This window comes from Pituophis catenifer, unplaced genomic scaffold, assembly GCF_029215685.1.
Source record: "Pituophis catenifer annectens isolate HBS135680 unplaced genomic scaffold, rPitCat1.0.hap2 SCAF_1, whole genome shotgun sequence".
Taxonomy (NCBI): domain Eukaryota; kingdom Metazoa; phylum Chordata; class Lepidosauria; order Squamata; family Colubridae; genus Pituophis; species Pituophis catenifer.
In genome coordinates, this window is record NW_027256881.1 from 217,544,550 (window position 1) to 217,564,594 (window position 20,045).

The 20,045-nt window shown below is 36.9% G+C and overlaps 1 protein-coding gene across 1 annotated transcript in view; it reads left to right on the top strand.

Annotated features, from left to right (window-relative positions):
* TMEM163 (transmembrane protein 163) overlaps positions 1 to 17,162 on the top strand; it is an 88,640-nt gene extending 71,478 nt beyond the window's left edge. The window contains exons 6-8 of the mRNA XM_070947545.1: positions 7,498 to 7,609; positions 15,246 to 15,387; positions 17,102 to 17,162. Coding sequence (XP_070803646.1) covers positions 7,498 to 7,609; positions 15,246 to 15,387; positions 17,102 to 17,162 — 315 coding nt within the window. The remainder of the gene's footprint in view (positions 1 to 7,497; positions 7,610 to 15,245; positions 15,388 to 17,101) is intronic.
* Positions 17,163 to 20,045: the final 2,883 nt, after the last annotated feature.

Sequence of the window (20,045 nt, forward strand, 5' to 3'; positions counted from 1 at the left end):
AGATCAGTGGGCAGGAGTCGACAGTTGTGACATTTTGTGCAAGTGGAGTGCTTGCCTGACTGTCTGAAATTCATATATTCGTTATTATATTCATCCTAAGATTTATGGAAAAGCATTTGGGAATAAAATATGATTAAAATGGTCCATCTTGTTTTTTAAAAATACAATTTTGATCATTCTCTTTAGTACCAAGTAAAAAGTTCAGAAAGTCATCTAATGAATATACTTGTTTATTTAAGTTTCTGTGTCATTCGAATAAATCAGACTCTGAGAAGTATACAATTTTTATATTTTATAGTAATTGTTACAATAATTAATATTAAAATAATGTAAATATACATTATTTACATGTATAAAGATCCATAAAACAATTCAGTCTAAAGTCATATTCCCATTTTTAACTAAATATACAAGTGCTATTTCCCTCAAAACAATCATAGCTGTTTTATATTGAAGGATCCTTCAGAAGGATCAACTCTTCACTGCTCCATGAAATATTAAGCGGGAAGGAGCCATCGTTATCTCTAGAGGCAGACTGTTCTAGAGTCATCACAAAGATTGTTTGCCATCATATTTCTGAGGTCAACATGCCTCTCAGAGGTGGGACTTGCAGCCCACTTTTTTTCAAAGACCTCACTGAAGTGGCAGATTCCACTATCAGTATGCAGTCTCAAAAGATACTCAGATCATAAGCCATATAGGATTTTTTTTTAATTTTTATTTATTTTTATATGCCGCCCTTCTCCGGAGACTCAGGGCGGCTTACAATGCATTAAGCAATAGCCTTCATACTTTTGTATATTTTATACAAAGTTAGCTTATTGCCCCCACAAACCGGATCCTCATTTTACCCACCTTAGAAAGGATGGAAGGCTGAGTCGACCTTGAGCCTGGTGAGAATTGAACTCACAGTAATTGCAGGCAGCTGGATGTTAAATGCTGCTTTAATAGGAGACATTAGCCTCCTACGCCACTCAGGCTCCTTATTTTAAAGATAACAATCGACAACTTGATTGTCCCCCACAAGCCAACCAGCAATCAATTTAGTTCCTACACTAGATGTTAACATCTAGGCAAATCTGGGTTGCTCATTTTGAACCAGTTATAAGTTCTTAATGATCTTTTAGGGCAGTGTCATGTAGAGTAAGTTGCAATAGTCCAAATGTGAAATGACGAGGATTCCAAGTGTGAGGTGACCAGCCCCTATTCCAAGAACTAGTGTGCAAAATGGACTTGTGCAAAAGCCCTCCTGGCCATAGCCTCTACTTACTTTTCCTGTGACTCCAAGAGAATCCCAAAATATGACTGAGCATTGATGATAGAGCATAATCTTATCAAAAGCAAAAGAAGGGCTGCCTCCATAATTAGTCATTTCTAAACCTATGGCTACTGTATCTTGTTAGGATTTAGTCAAGCAGAGATAATTGAAAAAAATGTGACTGACCCAAGTTGGCTTTGGGTCTAAGGTGTGAATAAAATTCCTGTCTCCTGGTTTCTAACCTGATGCATTAACCACTACATCAGACTGGCTCTCAAATGGCATGGATTTGGATCATCATGATATTGATAGACTTGCTAAGGATTTTCAATGTGGATCCCACTTGTAGAAGACTTAAGAGATTTTTATAATTAAAGTTTCAGTATTCACCATTTTACAACATTTAAGTATCCCGGTGCAAAGACTGAGAATTAAACATTAAAGACTGAATGTAGGTTGAAAGTTACTACTTCACAATTTGGTCATATTCAAACACGTATTTCTTCTCCCCTTGTGAAAACATCACTTGCCATTTATTGTGCAGGAGCATTAGAGAGTTCAGAAATAGTAGGTTCACTGCCACTTATATGTGATTTTATGATCCGCTGTTTATAAATCAGTCTTTTAAATGAAGCTGCAATTCTTGATCTAGGCACAATGGCGACTTATATGAAACAATTATTAGGATTTTTTTTTTCATCCAGCAAAGGGATACCACAAGTGCTATTCTTGTTTGATCCTTATTGTATAGTTTCCATGGCAACCCTCCAGCAAATACATCTCAGTACACCTAGGAAAGTATTGAGATATATTTACTAAGAAGACACAATGTATGGTAAGATTAATACATTTCATAATAACATCTCAATAAGTGCGTAATGTAGAATAAAAATGATCTCTCTTCCCACAGTGCATGGAATTGAAAGTATTAAAAAAATACGTTAGTGCCCTTTTGTCTTTCTGTCTGATCAGGGAATTTTTGTCTTTACTTTTGTTGAAAGGTGATTGATTTTCTCTAAAATTTAAAGTATCGTGGTAGAAAGCTTGTAATGATGATGAAGTAGCCAAAAATAGCATTATTGTATATAAAAGGAAAATATCCATAGGCTAAACACACAAACACAGAGAGAAATAACATAGAAGGCAACTCCCTAGAGATATGCTTGTAAGAATTAAGCATGGTTGCAAAATACGGTCTATTGGAAGAAAAGTAATTATTGATGCTAGCAAGGCTTCCTACTGATATTTAATATTTTCCTATCACAAATAGAATATTATTTTATACTATTGCCTTTGTTCTTGCAATCACATTTTGCCTTTCTCTCTATCTCTCTTTCTATCCACTTAAATATAAATATTCATACATTTTGTTTTCCATTTTTTTCAATAGAAGATGAGTTTTAAGAATAATAATAATTTAGTAAAAATATTTAAAATAATTTTATTCTGCTTCTGTACCTAAAAAGCCTTAATGAAAAACAATACATTTATGGCACAACAGATAAATGAACATTGCTATTATATAATTTAATTCTGTTATCAATTAAACCAGCTTTAATTTTTGCCTTGGCTCCACTTATATCTTTCTATTTATCCCAGTTGCATATTTAGCCGACTTGTGCTGCAAGCCAAAATTGTACATCCGTACCATATGGAGTCTTCCTTGCAACCAGAATCTGTGAAAGTTTATGAAAAAATAGAATGTAAAATCTGCTTACAAAACCATTTTTTTCCTTTTTGGGTCACATGGTTTAGCAAGTCTAGCAAACCATGGAATATCCATGAGTGCTTTTCTAACCATTGTTAGAAACAAATGCTGCCTTTTTCGAGGTTTACAATGAAAAGAAAATGTAAGTTAAATATAACAGAAATATTTACATTTTTGAAAACAAAAACAAATCTTTCATCATATTTTTAAATATTTTTAATTGGTTTGTCATTTTAAACTGGGGCCAAATTAATATATATTCTTTTAATTGTTTTTAATGTTTGTATTGTATGTTTTTATCTGGCTGTACACCGCCCTGAGTCCCTCGGGAGAAGGTGTGGTATATAAATTCGAAATAAAATAAAAATAAAATAAAATAAATAAACCACTTCTATCTGGTAGAAATCAACTGGAAAGCCAGCTTGATGTAAATGGTTAAGGCACCAGGCTAGAAAACAGGAGATGGCAAGTTTTAGTCCCACCTTACGCAAGAAACTTTGTGCTGGGTGACTTTGGGCCAGTCACTCAATTTCAGCCCAATCTTCCTTGTTGTTGTTGTTATGGGGAAAATAGAAGGCGGAAGAAGGATTAGGTATATTCTTTGCCTTGAGTTATTTATAAAAATATAACATTGACATATAACTGTAATGGAGCCTGCTCATTACAGTTGAATGTAGCAACAGTCATTATGTGAAGCAGCTCAGCTAACTTCCCATCCCAGTAAGAAGAGGAGGAGGGTTACTCCTTGGAGGCCTAGTACAGGTCCACGTCCACCTACCCTGGCCCTCCCAAGGCCTCCCCCACCCCCTGAGTTGCCCCATGCTCTATTTCCCACGCCTTGGGTCCCAAGAGGCCTTTTCTCACTCCCAGGGAGTCCTTCCAGGCCTTGGGCCTGATTCCCACCCACCTACCCTAGCCAAACACCTTCCTCCTCTTTGACCTTTTGAAGTGGTCCAAGGCTTTCCAGAGGGCTGGAATGGATTGCTTCATTGCATAGTCTCATGGCATGATTCTGGAAGCAGTCGTCATGTTTCCAACAGCTGAATTTCATTTTGGTACAGCCACCGCTTGCCAAATTGTGCCATGCGGCCAGGTAATAAAGCAATCCATTTTGCTGCTTTAACGTGATTTGCACAGTGCTGCAAAATATTTCTGTGGCATTCAGAAGCTTCTGCAGTGCTATGCAGACCTTGTTAAGGCAGCAAAATGAAGCGGTTTGTCTGGCCTCCCCTTCTTCCCCAATATGAGGTCTGGAGAGCTTCAGAAGGTAAGTGCGGTGGGTTCTGGATGGGTGGGATGGGGGGAGGATGCTGCAGCAATTCTGTGATCAGTCATAAAGGTGAATGACCACAGGTGCTGCAGCCATTATAATTTTGAAACAGGGTCATATATCTTTTTCGGCATCTATTGTAACTTTGAATATTCATTAAGCGAACTGTTGAATCTCAAGGACTATCTGTAATAAAGGTGGGGTAGAAATAAACATATCAGTCAATACATATTAGGTTAACCTAACTTCCAAGGCAATCCTTTGTAAAGGTTTAAACTTAAATCTTCAGGTGCTCCAGGAACTTTGTGTTTTTTAGCCCCAGAATTCGTAAGTCTTCTCTCCCTCGTGGTTATTAAATGGTTGTTAAGCAAATTTGGCTTCCATAATTGACTTTGCTAGTCAGAAGCTAACTGGGAAGGTTGCAAATAGTGATCACATGTCCACAAGATGCTGCAACAATCACAATCCAAGCACTTTGCCCCTTGTTTGTAGGGGGTGGTACGATGGTTGTAATTTCAGTTTTTGCAAGACCGTTGTAACTTCAAACTGTCATTAAACAAACAATCATAAGTTGAGGACTATCTTTGTATTGATTTGATGCTGTATGATATTCAAAGTCGATGCATTGATGCAAATAAACAGTAGGACTAATAAAGGCATATTTACATGTAAGTATTTAAAGAAATATACATCATAGACACGCGCATATATAAAATTTATATATTATTTAAATATAAAATGTTAATAATTTCATTTTAAATAAAAATGATTTTTCTCATTATGGTAGTGTTTAAATGTTAATCCTCTGGTTGTAATTCAGCACTGCTCTAATTAAAATAGTCTAGTGAAGCAATGAACAATACGAGTCGATGGATTTGTTGCCCTGTTTAATGATTTTCAGAAGCAATATCAAGAAGATATGTGGCACCAGAGAGGAAAGGTCCTGAGGGATATGGCAGCAGATGGCTAGGATTATTTTATTCATTTACCACTGTATTAAAGTATGTCTCATCATTTTTGGAAGGTGAATTAATTTCGAAAATTCACTCCTAGGGCTCTTGTACTGTTTCCAAGAGATTGTGGAGAGATCTACAATCACTATATTCTCATCCCTGCATTGGACCCTTTGACTGTTATCAAATCTTTGGATGAGAGATGCCTTTAAATTCTCCAGAACTTCATGACCTTAGTTGTACTCAGTCACAGTCTGCTCATTTTCCAAAGTGGAATAGAAAGAGGACCGGTTTAATTTTGGTGTGTGTGTGTGTGAAATACCTGTGAGATATTTGCAGAGAGAGTTAGGAAAAGCAAGCAGGTGTTGCAGTCGGCAGCTCTGATGCAGAAGTGTTAATAATAGTTCATTGAACACATTCTGGTGTGTGTGTGTGTGTGTGTGTGTGTGTGTGTGTGTGTGTGTGTGTGTGCGCGTGTTTGTTTGACAGCCTTTGTGCCAGAAACCTGAATTCTCTTTTTTATGTTCTCTTTTCTTCCTTTTCTTTGTTTAATCCTTGGTTTGCACTTCACAAAGCTGCAAATTGGTAATAATATTTTGATCACCAAACATGAAGGGGTTGTGTAGCAGTATTTTTTTAAATGCAATTGATGGAAACATCAGAGTAACTTTGCATTAGATGGAATTAATAGGATAACATAAATTTAGACAGCTGTCGGGTGTGTGATTTGGCACAAAATGCTTCTCTCCCCCATTTTCCATAGCCTTCTGTTCCAAAGTGGCTAAAGCCCTGACATCTTGTTGTCTGGCTGGTAGAAAGGAAGTGATAGGGAACCAATTCTTTCTTCACAGTTTTTGAGGCTTGGATCTGCTGCTCTCTACAGTGTCCAAGATCTCAGATCTGTTTTGCTGCAACTGCTGGCTCTGAATATGAATTATTTCTGTGTGTGAGAGTGTAGGGACGGGTATAGGCAAAGATCAATTTTCTTGCTTCCTCCAGAGGCACAGAGATGTGTTCTATTGAAATATTCATCTGAAAGACCATCTCTCTCCTCCCCCTTCTCCCTTGCCTTAGGTCAAGTCTTTATCAAGCTAGCTTGATTGTGTGTGTGGCACCACCTAGGAAGGTAGTAAAAAACAAGGCGTCTCACTTTCCAGGGAGATTGGGTGTTTCCTTTCAAACAGCTGCTAAAAATTATAGCATTCTCCTACTTTACGCTAGTTTATCTTAAAAGTTATTTTTGATTTATATTATTAATCTTTATTCTTTTTTAGAAGTTTACAAAAAATAAATAAAATACAAAGGTAACTCATGGGGGGAAAAATCACACAGTACTAAATAATAATTAAGAAAGAATGCTAGCCCCCGATTTAAAACTAAAACAAATGAAACAGAAAAAAAGACTGTTCAAAGACTAACAAAACGTAATTAGTTTCTATACTAAAAATCTAAGATAATGTCTTAAATGCCACTGCTTTACAAAAAATACTTGCAGTACTATATTATCATGAAAAACAAAAATTTAGAAAGAAGTCACTTAATAATAATTCTGTAGCATTGTAACATATCATAAAATCTATGCTAAAGAAGAACATATTACTTCATAATTTGATTAGTTGGAAATACTGCCTTTTTCAGAAGGATAAATTACCCATTTTCAAACATCAATCTTTAGAGCAACACAATTTTTCCAATTTTGCAGTGTAATTCTTTTTGCCACCTATCATGACCGCTACAACCATTATCAATGCCTCTTTGGAGAGGACATAATTCTTGCCCTAATGCTGGGCTGTTATTACTTTCAAAACCCTGTGTGATGCAGTACCAGGATTTATTGAGCAATACCAGAATTATCTGGTATTGCTTATCTGGTCCCAACTATCAAGAGAAGGCCTGATCCAGTGATTCCCACTTTATGGAATAAGTACCTCCTGGAGATACAGATTCATTCATTCAGTTTGTAAAGCAGCCTATTTAACAAGTGAGTCTGGGTATCAACAGCTCTGACTCTGCTGGGGTTTTGTAAAGAAACCAAAGCAGGTTTTTTTCCCTAGCATACATTTGGGCTTTAAATTAGACAAAGTATTCTAAGGACACCTAGTGCTTGGGCATTTGCTGTTAATTGTTTGTAATTGTTTTCCATTTTTATTTTATCTTTGTATCCTACCGAGGTCTGCCCATAATGGGGCAGTTTATATATGTTATAAAACCAATCAGTCAATCTTAGCAAACTTTGATTCAGAACTATTCTATCTTTAAATGAATTATGTGGCAAAATGGTATAGAATGTTTCCCTTTTCTTTTTCAGGATGACTTTCTATACAGTGTTTCAATTTTAAGTGGAATCCTTTGTACTACTTTAGCAGTGATCAAATTTATGTTGGGGAAGGTGCTTACAAGCAGAGCATTGTTAACAGATGGTAAGTAGCAAACAGGTATCTCTTTCTTGATATTATTAAATCAAAGGCTAGTGAAGGTTCTGTGTGATTGGATGAAATTATAGAGAGGAGACTTGATTAATGAATGTATAACAGATTTTGTTAACTTTTTTGAGTTCACTGAGCCCTTTGTTCTCTAACCTGTTCAAAAAATTAATGAATTTAGAAACAAACATACACAGAAATAATCCAGGGATTCCCTGATCCTATTGCTTGTTGCTCTGAAATTATAATCATGATTAAAGCCACTAAATTTGTCTAAATAAGTAAATACAGGGAAAAATAAACTTTGAAGCGAAATAGCCAGATAAAATGTTTCAATGAGTCATTCAGTCAAATGAAAACAATGTACCAAAATTTATTGTAGGAATCGAAAATACTTTTCACACCCAACATTTGGCCAGAATGTAGACATTTAAAAAAAACAAAAACAAACCCTAAGCATCTACATTTTATTAGATTCAATAATAATTGTCCACCTGCATTTTGCCTGGAATTGCTGTTTGTCTTTTGCTTATTGCTGTTTTTCAGACTTCAGGAATACTGTGTAGATTGTATCACTCTTAAATCATGTTAATGTGTGCAGTGATTGGATTGTCAGAAATCTGTGTTTTACTATTTCAACTGATACAACACACTTATACACACACTATTCCTTAGCCAATAGCTAAACTAACCTTCACTTTTAAAATTAAAATGCTTTTAAAATAGGACTTGGATAAAAAAGCTCTTAGCACAAATTTAAAAACTGGGTTCTTTACCTGCAAATTATAACTATATTTATGGTTTGGAACTGAATTATGTTTAGATAAGATGGCCTATAACTTTTATAAATAAATAAATAAAATTAGTAACAGTAGAAATAGAACAATTCTTCAAAAATAATACTGCATCTATGATTTTATAAGGATCATGGAATTTTCTCCATGTTGCCAACATCATTTATTGTGTTTCTCAGCAACAGTGACTAATAGCTCTCACTGGGAATTTTAATTCTGGAGACATTATCTTTTTTCCTCTGCAAATTTTTGAAAGAAGCATCAACTGATGTATCTCTTGTGAAAAATAAAAAGATGTGTTTTCTTTGCATGACAAATTAAGGTAGAATCCTATTTTTAAGGATCTCATCTGAGAGAAACAACCTTTGAACTCAGTGAGACTTACATCTGAGGTTAACAGGGATAATTTTACTTTACTGTGTCTCTCAGGCATGTACAAAGCAAGTCCATATTGTAGGCATTTTTTAAAAAAATTTTTTTACAATGTGTGGTCTTTCACCAGGTAGTAGCATAGCTGAGTGCATAAAGAGAATTCCCAAATGATATGGGCAAGAGTAATCATATTTATGAAGGGTCCAGTAAGTTTCCTACTCCAAATGAAAATGAAAACATTCTTCAGGAGCCAAGGCATTGGAAAGTTAATCTGTGAAACAAGTTGTAATCCAATAACAAATTTTAACACACAAGCAAGTTGTTTAGAAATAAATTTCAAAATAATTTAATTCAGTTGGCACAGCCATTATCTCACAGGGCTGTTGTATCAATTACATTTTTAGGTTACCAATCCTGATGTATAGAGATTCAGATATTTACTAATATGTGGGCATATAGCAGGGTGAAGCTTGAAGTTCCTCAGACATACCCAAGTTGAGCATCAATATTTAATCACTACTGTTAGATCACAGAACTGAAAAATACATCTTTGGCACTATGGGCATCTTCACTGAATTATCTAACAGATATGCAAATCAGAATGCTTCCTACCAGATGACCATGTTCTGTACTATCCTGAATCCAGAAAACTCTGCCCCCCCCTTATTTGACATCAGCCCTGAGACTCTTGAAAATTAGAATCTTATTGATTCTAAGAATCTTATTGGAAGATTAGAATCGTATTGATTCAATTATAAGATTATAAAATTAGAATCTTAATGATTTGAATTTTACAGGATCTCCCTTTACCTGGGTATGAGAAAATCTATGACATATTGACCAGCTCTGTGCTCCTTATTCCTTTCACTATTTATTTATTTAATTAATAAATGTATATGTTGCTTGAAGGAAAAACTCTTGCAGCTCTATATGATAATCGCCCAACTAGACATTTTGCAGTATTTTTAATCCATCTCCTTCTCCATAACCTAAGGTGACCTTATGTTAGGACACTTTAGTTGGAACTTTCTTTATGTCAACTTACAGAAAATGTCTCCTATTTGCAAGGCCAGGCAAGAATGGCCAATAGTTCATAGATTGAAACGGCAGGAATAGCAATAGCAATAGCACTTAGATTTATATACCGTTTCATAGTACTTTACAGACTTCTCTAAACGGTTTACAGAGTCAGCATATTGCCCCCAACAATCTGAGTCCTCATTTTACTGACCTCAGAAGGAGGAAAGGCTGAGTCAGCCTTGAGCCTGGTGAGATTCGATCTGCCAAACTGCTGACAGCCGGTGATGAGCAGAAGTAGCCTGCAGTACTGCACTCTAACCACTGCGCCACCGCGGTTCAGGAAGAAAGTTCTATGATTAGAAAGTTGAGACTGTTGTCTATAGAAGGCTTGATTCTGGTGTTCCACAGTAAATCTGGTCTAACCCTGTCAAATCTGTGAAGCTTTTGCTGCTAATCAATTTAGGGCAGGTTTCCGGAGACATGAATTCAAGTCTTTTCTGACGCTTTTAGGGAAGTAATATCTATTCAATTGATACTTTTTCTATTTTTCTGGCTCCCTGATGGTTTCCAGCATATTATACAAGAAGAACATGTCTTCTTACTTAATTATATGTATAAATCTTATCCCTGCCCTACCACTCATCTGGGGCAAAGTATAATGAAATATAAATTAAGGCTGATCAGAAAACAAAATAACACTTGAGAATTAGCATTAGAATTTAGAGAGTGATATTAAAAATCCAACTCTGTCTTTATTGCATGTTAAAAACTGACCAGTGAAGGAGCCAGTCTTACCTTGAGACTATTCTAGAGCAGGGATGTGAAACTGGTGGCTCCGGGCCAGAGGCGTCTCGCAGAGGCCACGCCCACCCCAGATCCACGAAGGGGTAAAATGTCATGAAATGTCACATGACGGCAACGTGACACACTGAGTTTGACACCTGTGTTCTAGAGTCATGGTTTTGCTATTAAAAATGCTCTGTCTGAATATTTTCCAAACTGGACTTTCTATTTGGTAGACAATGCCAGAGGCTCTGATGCTTTTAAATAAATTATGGACAGGTTGACTAATGGGTCTTGGCTTTTCAAATATCTCAACGCCAAGCTATTTAGGCTTATAATTGGCATTCTGATTTGTTGTGGCCTGTTGGCCACCGGCCCCTCCAGCAGCCAAATCAGAGGAGGAGGAGGAGACATGGGAATCAGGATCAGCATTAGGACAACCTGAGAGCTCTGAGGGGGGAGACGGAATGGAGCTGGCAGAGAGAGAGAGACAGAGGTGGAGCCTGGGCCATCCCTCAGCCCTCAGATGGAGAGTTAACAGCCCCCAGGTCTGGAGGTGACTGATGAAGAAGAGGAGAATCATCTGGGTCCAGTGCCTGACACGCGGCAGAAGGCAGAGGAGTACAGTGGAAAGCTGTGGGCCAATCCTGGGGAAGGAAGAGCCACTGCTGCTACTGAAGGCCCACCCTAGCTCTGGGGATAAAAGGCAGGGGGCGGAGATGAATAGATGTGGCGAACAACTATTCATCTTCCGGCCCGACTTGTTAGCCTGCGAGAGAAACTTTTTGCTGGGGCTGCCGGTATTCCTTATAAAGGAATCTTTTGAGTTCATGTCAGAGAATTTGTCATGTTTGGGAAGCTGGGTCACGACAGATTTCATGTACAAAGGGCTCACTGGGGTAATTTCCAAGGGAGTTCCTCTTTGGGACATGGTGGTACAGAAATGTGAAATAAATACAAATAATCAAATAAACAGATTGAAAGAGTGATTCAGCCCAAAAAGTTTTTGCAATAAATATGGATTTATTACTATTAATCCTGCAGGAGCTTTCATCAATTTGATTATCCCTCAATTAACAAAATTTAAGTGTGAGAGATGGTGTTGGAGACAGAGTTGAAATTTAGAGAGTCTGTGATACGGTAGGTTCGGTCTGAAAAGTCTGTTTCTGAAATGGATGCCATGTTGGACATGGGCAGCCGCAAACATTCATTTATCTGATTTTAAACCGATAGGCATTACTACAAAATATATAATATTAGAAAATTCTTTTCTGATGTGAATTTTTATTTAATTTGGCTGTTGGCAAAAACTACAGATCTGGTTAATAAGAGTCGCCTTAAAACATATAGAAGAATAGAAGTGGGACAAATATTCTGTTGTTTTTAAGCACAGTTCTACATGGAAAAATCTAATTTAGTAAATAGAAATAAACCCTCTTGACATTCATGTTAGACCCTTTACTAATACTGTAGCATCTCCCTATTTTCTGAGCTCAGAGCAAACAGACTTCTGTTTTTTTGCAAATAGCTGAGAATGTTCTCTTTCTTCTTTTAATTATATGCTTGTGATAATTGCACTGCTGCTATTTTTTCCCATTAACAAAATTAAGGAGTGAACTGTGTAATTAGTCTGCTGTCTATGTGTTTAACCTATTTTAGTTAAATATAGCTAAGGCCAGATTTCTCTAATTTTGCATCATTAGTTTGAATAGAATAGAATCTCTGGAAAATGAAGATCTCATTTACAAGACATTAAAAATAGGGTAATCTCTGTGTACAAAATTCTTAATTTAAATTTAAAGTCTCTTTCGAGTCAAGCTCAGCTGGTGATTACATACTGGTAGACATGTTGAAAAAATGGCTTTCACTTTGATTGCTGTGAAGTTGTGTTGTTTGTAAATAGATGGCACATATATAAGTTTGAGATGGCACATGTATAATTTCAAGATGATGTTGGGGTGGTCTCAGAATGATTGTCATAGCATATAAAGTCGCCATGTATATGCCACTCAGTCTATATGAGATATGCTACTAGTTCCAATAAGATTTTAATTCTGTCTTTATAGAATTGTCATTTTCAGTTGCTTCTGGAGAAATGCATTTAAAATGTCTGTGAAGTCCACAAAGACCATTAAATATGTCAATTAAGCTTGTCAGTAAGCCTAATTAACATATGGGGGGATATTGATGAGATAGACAACCTATTTGGACATGCTGCAGAAGAGCACTTCTGAATATGTTAACACTGAAGGTGGGGCCAATAGAGGGAATGTTGCTAATTTTAGAGGATTTTTATTGTAATCACTTGTCTTAAACCAAACGGCAGGAGTGAGGGGTGTGTGTGTGTGTGTGTGTGTGTGTGTGTGTGTGTGTGTGTGAGAGAGAGAGAGAGAGAGAGAGAGAGAGAGAGAGAGAGAGACTGTCATAGTGGGGAGAGGTGATACCTGGGAGTGCCAAAGGAATTAATCATGCATATAACAGAGTCACTTAGGCAGTGAGGTGGGTGGTGTTTAAATTTAATAAAAAATAAATATCAGATTGTGGCTAATCTGGATTTATGGATGTGGGGGAGAGATGTGATCAGGCTGACATCTTATGGCCAGAAGTTGAAGAACAGAGCTGAAATATGACAATTATTTTCAGTTTTATTTTTTGAGAATTCTGTTGTTATTAGTCACTGCCTAGCATTCACAACTCCAATGGGGGATTCATGGAGTATGGAATTCCTCATGAACTCTGTTGGAGCTCTTGGGAGCAATTATCACCATTGGAGAATCCCTCTGGTCTCTTGACAATCCAAAAGCACAAATTAAAACCTCCCCCCCCTTCTCCTTCTCTCTTTCTCTCTCCTTTCTCCTCCCCCCAATCGTTGTATAGTCAATGTGCCCATTTGTTCCCTTTTGCGCCATACAGGGCCCTCTGTCCTACTGGTTAAACCTTGTATGTGTTGTTTGAGCCTGAATTGCTGTGAGTGAGAACTGACTAATTTAACAGTTCTAGGCTGCAGAGGGATAGAATCAAGATCACATGAAGTGTTAATAATGCCTCGGTAAGGCCAACTTGGAATACTGCATCCAGTTTTGGTCGCCATGATGCAAAAAAGATGTTGAGATGCTGCAGAGAAGAGCAGCAAAGATGATTAGGGGACTAGAGGTTAAAACATATAAAGAACGGTTGCTGGAATTGGGTAGGTCTAGTTTGATGAAAAGAAGGACTAGGGGTGACTTGATAGCAGTATTCCAATATCTCAGGGGCTGCCATAAAGCAGAGGGAATCAAGCTATATTCCAAAGCTCCTGAGGGCAGGACAAAAAGCAATGGGTGGAAACTAATCAAGAAGAGAAGCAACCTAGAACTAAGGAGAAATTTCCTAACAGTTAGAACCATTAGTGGAATTACTTGCCTTCAGAAGTTGTGAATGTTCCAACACTGGAAGTTTTTAAGAAGAGATTGGATAACCATTTGTCTGAAATGGTATAGGGTTTCTTGCCTAAGCAGGGGGTTGGATTAGAAGACCTCTAAGGTCCTTTCCAACCTGTTCTGTTCTGTTCTGTTCTGTTCTGTTCTGTTCTGTTCTGTTCTATTCTATTCTATTCTATTCTATTCTATTCTATTCTATTCTATTCTATTCTATTCTATTCTATATTTGATTGTGGGATGGGGTGAATTGGGAGCATCTTGTAGGAATGAGATGGAGGTTTATTGGAAGATTTTAAATTTTTTTCATCAGATTTTAGTAATAATTTATGTCTGGAACTCTGCACTTTGATATGGCCCAAGTGCTAATCAATAAAGTAAACTAGAACACTGGAAGGTGGAAGAAAGAAAGTTGATTAAAGAAAATCACAAAAGAACAACCTTTCGGTTGTCAGTAGCCTTTCTGTCAGTAATGAGTTCAAGCAATTATTTTATAAACACTGGTGAAATTTCAAACCCTGCTAGCCTTTCCTTCTTGCTGCACCATGTTTCTGCTGTTGGGGCTGTGTGTTTTCTAACCCCCATCTACAGCCAGCATGAATGTGCTGTTTGTTTGTTTTACAAAACTGAATAGACTTTCCTTGGCAGCAAGCTTCATTTTCCTCCTCTGCCATATTTGCATAGCTGTCATGTTGTCCCTGCAGGATTGGATCTACTGCAGAGTTAGTGAAGTTACGGCTCCAGCTTCTAGAAAACAGATGGTCGGTATGAATTCAAATGCAGTCCACAGAATTTGACACTGCCCTGCCTTAAAGACCCAGAACTCAACTCTAGTGCAGCAGCACTGATGAAATAAATTGTTTTGTCTAATGTTGGGGTGCAACTGGCTATTTAAAAAACAAGACTTCCAATTCCATAGCCTTGCATCGATGGCCGTATTAAGGCAGCAGTTGCAAAGGATGAGGACAGTTAAAGGGTTAATAGGAACCTCAGTGTGTGAATTGAGACAACAAAGATTTATGATATGTTGGATTAGGTTTCTGAGCTGTAAAAAACCCTCTCTGAAGTGGGCTTTGGTTAGTCACGGGCTACATTTTAAAGCTTTGGGGAGTTGTAATTCTGCTAGCGGGCACTGGGGTCCTGAGCTCAGGCATAACAGTATACAAATCTTGCATCCATTGACATTGGCTATTTCTTGACTTCCCTGTTCTTGCTAGAAGGGCCTAATATTAATTTATTTCATTGTAGGTTTCAACTCTCTGGTAGGAGGAATTATGGGCTTTTCCATCCTCCTGAGTGCAGAGGTTTTTAAGCACAATGCTTCTGTTTGGTACCTGGATGGAAGTATAGGAGTTCTGATTGGACTTACAATATTTGCTTATGGTGCCAAGTGAGTGAAACCTTTTTTTTTTTTTTTTTAGAAATCATTTTACACTTGTGTTTTAATGTTGCTCCATGATTGTGGCAAGAAGGAGTCTTTCCCATGTGCCATTTATTCAATGCTGTGGGTGTGTATGTATATATATATGTCCTGTTACCAATAGAAAAGAATATCAGGGATGAACTGTGGGAGCCTCTCTGAAGCTTGGTGGTTTTCTTTGCAGACAATTCATTACCCAGCAAGGTAACATCATCAGAAATGATGTTGCCGAACTGGATAAATGGCAGAAATTGTGGGATAGGAATTATAAATTAATGATGTCAATGGCATATAAAGAAAATTTATATAAAATACTTTATAGATGGCATTTTTCACCAACAAGGTTGGCAGAGATGTTTAAGGACATGTCCGCGAAGTGTTGGAAATGCTGGTTCGTACTATCATATGTGGTGGACATGCCCAAAGGCAAAAAAATATTGCACGAAAATACACACATGGTTTGAAAAAATGATAAACAACATATAGATCTAAAACCAGAAATATTTTTGTTGGGCATTTTGTCAGAAAAGTATGATAAAAGGACTACATATTTGATTTTACGTGTGCTAACTTGCAGCTAGAATTGTATTTGCACAACAATGGAAAAGTGAAGAGATCCCTACAGAGGAAAATGCAATTTAAAAAATGTTAGAATATGCAGAAATGGATAGATTAACACTTACAATTAAGGGAAAGGAAAAACCTGAATATTTTTTGACATGGGACTTATTTTATCAATGGTTAGCTAATAAAAACAGAAGTTAGAAACATGGAAATATAAGAAAAGGACTAATGTTATAAGGGAGATTTGTTAAAATGGATAAGTAAATATTATTATTATTTACTTTATTCATTAAACACGAAACTCAGTCAACTGAACATTCAAAAATGCATCACAAATACCATTGACTGGTGCTAATGGTTGATACGGGTTGCTGCCAGTATCCTAGGTATCAATCATGTACCTTCTTAAGATGTATGATGTTCCAAGTAGCGCAGTTTTTTGCAGTTCCACTGGTGTTATTGCAGGAAGCTGCAATTTGTTGATGTATCTTATAAAATTCTTCTTCTTCTTCTTCTTCTTCTTCTTCTTCTTCTTCTTCTTCTTCTTCTTCTTCTTCTTCTTCTTCTTCTTCTTCTTCTTCTTCTTCTTCTTCTTCTTCTCCTTCTCCTTCTCCTTCTCCTTCTCCTCCTCCTCCTCCTCCTCCTCCTCCTCCTCCTCCTCCTCCTCCTCCTCCTCCTCCTCCTCCTCCTCCTCCTCCTCCTCCTCCTCCTCCTCCTCCTCCTCCCTCTTCTTCTTCAATTAATGAACCATGCAATGAACATTTTGGTTGTAAATACTTTGATTATTATTTCCTAAAATTTTTTGTACCCAGACAATGCACTGTTTAATTGAAAATGGAATTTTTATATGTTATAAAATAATAATTAAAAAAAGAGAGATGATATTACCAAGTTGGATAATGGATAATGTCATTAATGTAACAAAAATTGATGATGTTACCTAGTTGGGTAATGAAATGTCTGCATGAAAAAAAAATCAAGCTCAGAGAGCACTAAAGACCTCTCATTAATTTCCTGTTTTGGGGATAGACAACTACTAATTAGGAGAATGCAGAAATTTATGGCTGATCTTTGCAATGTATAACTGTTGCCCTTGATCTGGACTTGCTTTTATTTTCAGGCTGCTTATGGATATGGTTCCCCGTGTACGGCAAACACGTCATTATGAAATGTTTGAATGAAGGCAACTCAGCTATTGGACTGAATACATTTTGCAGGATTTGAAAACATCCTACGTCCTGGCAAGTGGGGCCAGTCCTACTTGCAAGATTGAATTTTGCTGTTGTTCATGTTATTTTTGCATCATCATTCAAGGGGAAACCAATCTGTACAAATAGGCAAATACATGCACTGCTTGGATCTCTCCAATCACATTTGGCATATGCTCCCCCAAATCCAGCAAGCTGCAATAGAAATGAATAAGACTTCTAATCCTTTTTGCTACATGTTGTAAGTGATCAGGCCTCTCAAGTCACTTGACAGCTGCCCATTTAAAGGGGCCAAATTAAGAAGAGTCCCAGTCTGACTGTGACTGTTGACTGTTTAGAGACAAACAGATACCATGGAGCTTGAGTTTCTCCAGGAAAAGGGACTAATCTTTTAGTTCTGTTATTCCTAAAATTCACAATGGATGAAGGGTAGCACCTCATTAGTGTCTTGTCAAGTCAAGGGTGTTTACACATGGTTACCAACAGATCAGATTTGCTATTTTTATTGATTCAGTATTAAAAATATGAAGTATTTTCTTCCTACGAGATGCCACAGTTTCAATAAAAGGTGCAATTCACCCCCTCAGCTGCTCAATCTCCCAAATTTTAGGACATGGTTTAATTTCATAGTTTTATTGAAGTATTTAAAATATGTCTCTCTCCTTCTCCCCATTCCCTCTTTCTCTCTGTTTCTCTCTCTCTCTCTCTATTTATATATATATGTATATATATCAAGCAACACATATTAAGCTGCACAGTCAAAATAAGCACAAAGTGTTCATGTACAGTTAAAAGCCAAAAAAGGATTGAGGTTTAATGTGTTGATTTATATTATGCACTTATGTAGCAGTATGTCTGGCAAAAACACGGGTGTCCTGTGGAAATCATGGTTCCATTCTGACAGTAATGTTGACTCTAACTATGAAGAGTTAGGCTTTTCTATAGATATTCACGTGCTCATGTTATTTAACATCTGGGTTACAAAATCCATTTCCCATCTTGTATAATATATAAAATGTTTGTTTTATAAAGGACCTATAAGTAACCTTTAAAAAAGTGGTGTAAATAGTACATTAAATTGAAAGTCTTCCTGTACAGAAGCACCTCCCATAGACAGGTTATTTCTGTCATTTTTTGTAGGTGGAATGTTTTAGCACAAATTTAACATATGGTTAAGTAAATTATGTTCTGAAGTTTACTGCTTAATCCACACGTGTTATTAGCTCCAGTAGTTTGAAAATGGTGCATTTGTAAAGAGGACAAAGTAATTTTATATCTGGCAAAAAGTGAAAAGTTTATTGGAAGTATGTATATTGGTGTGGAATAATGATTTGCAGAGGGGCATCAAATTTGCAAATGACACCCCCTACTGTCATTTACTGGTTTCTTGCTTCTATATGCCATGTTTAGCTGAATGTATTTTTGTGGAAATGCAAATAGAAACTGATAGAAGGAATATTTATTTCATTTCATTTCATTGAATCAGATGCAACCTCAATTATCTGTTTGAAGGTGTTTCCATAGGAATATTAATCTCTCCAGTACACTTCATCACCTCGGACAAAAAGTGTCCAGCCTTGTGGTAATGTTTTTTATTCCATGCAGTCTTCTGAAATAAATGCATTGAACATGATCCAAAACCAGTATGTATCTTGGCGTGCTCAAAGAAATAACTTTCTGCAGAGGGGCAGTTAAGCTAGCAGCTCATTAATTTATTGAGTTTTCCAGAGGGATTGATGGCTGGATTAAACCCTCTGGCAACTTAAAAGCTAACAAATGTATTACTACATGAAAGGTGTTTTTGTGTATTTTGACAAAACAAGTCATGGTCCACCAAAAGCTTATGGAGTATAGTAGGCTATATATAGTATAGGCTATAGCATCACTAGTCCTTTGCCTTAGTATGGATGACTACATGGCCATTTAAAACTTTCACAAATCTTCCATGAACTGAGATTCAATAACATTGTTCATGACGATGTAAGGGACAAAAAGATGAAGGTTTCTCCTGTCCAGTCACGTCCAAGATTAGGGGGCAGTGCTCATCTCCATTTCTTAGCTGCGAGAGCCAACATTTCCACTGTCATGTGACCAGCATGACTGTATACTGAGGCATATGAAACACATGTTACCTTCCAAAGTGGTACCTGTTTATCTAATCACATGCTTTCGAACTGCTAGGTTTGCAGGAGCTGGGGCAGGAACAGGAGCTCACTTCATCACACAGTAGAATTCAGGACTCAAACCTGAGCTGTCAGTTTTCCAGCTGACAAGCTCAGCGTCTTTAACAGCTGCGCTTTTGCACCCCCTGTAGGGACAACAGGTGTCCAAATTCCAGTATTATGAGAGCCACAAAATTTCAAACTTTAAACTTTTAAAACGGCTTTGACATCCACAATTGCAGTATTCATATGGATAAGTTGGAAACAATTGGACTGAATAGGCGAGCAGCATATATTCCTATTTGCATATAAATACAAAAATGTATCATCTCGGTTTTCTCAAGTGTGCAATAAGCATTCATCAATTATCACAGTGAGTAGGAAAGGTGAGTCACAACAGAATTAGAACTGTTACAATTGATACACTCCCATGATGCCATTTTAAGAAAATCAAAGTTACTCAATGTATCGTTAAATTTAAATGTAGACTTACATGATATTAGCATCATGGGGGGCCCAGTGGTATTGTTTAATGCAACTTTTAAGTAGTGAGTAGAAAAGAGAAAACAAGTTAATTACACAATTTATTGAAAAATAAGACTTTTCCTAGTGATAATGAAAGCCTGTGTGTTCACTTTTAAAAAAAATCTTGTGATCAAATCTATTTTCCAGACAATAATTTTCTGGAACAAAA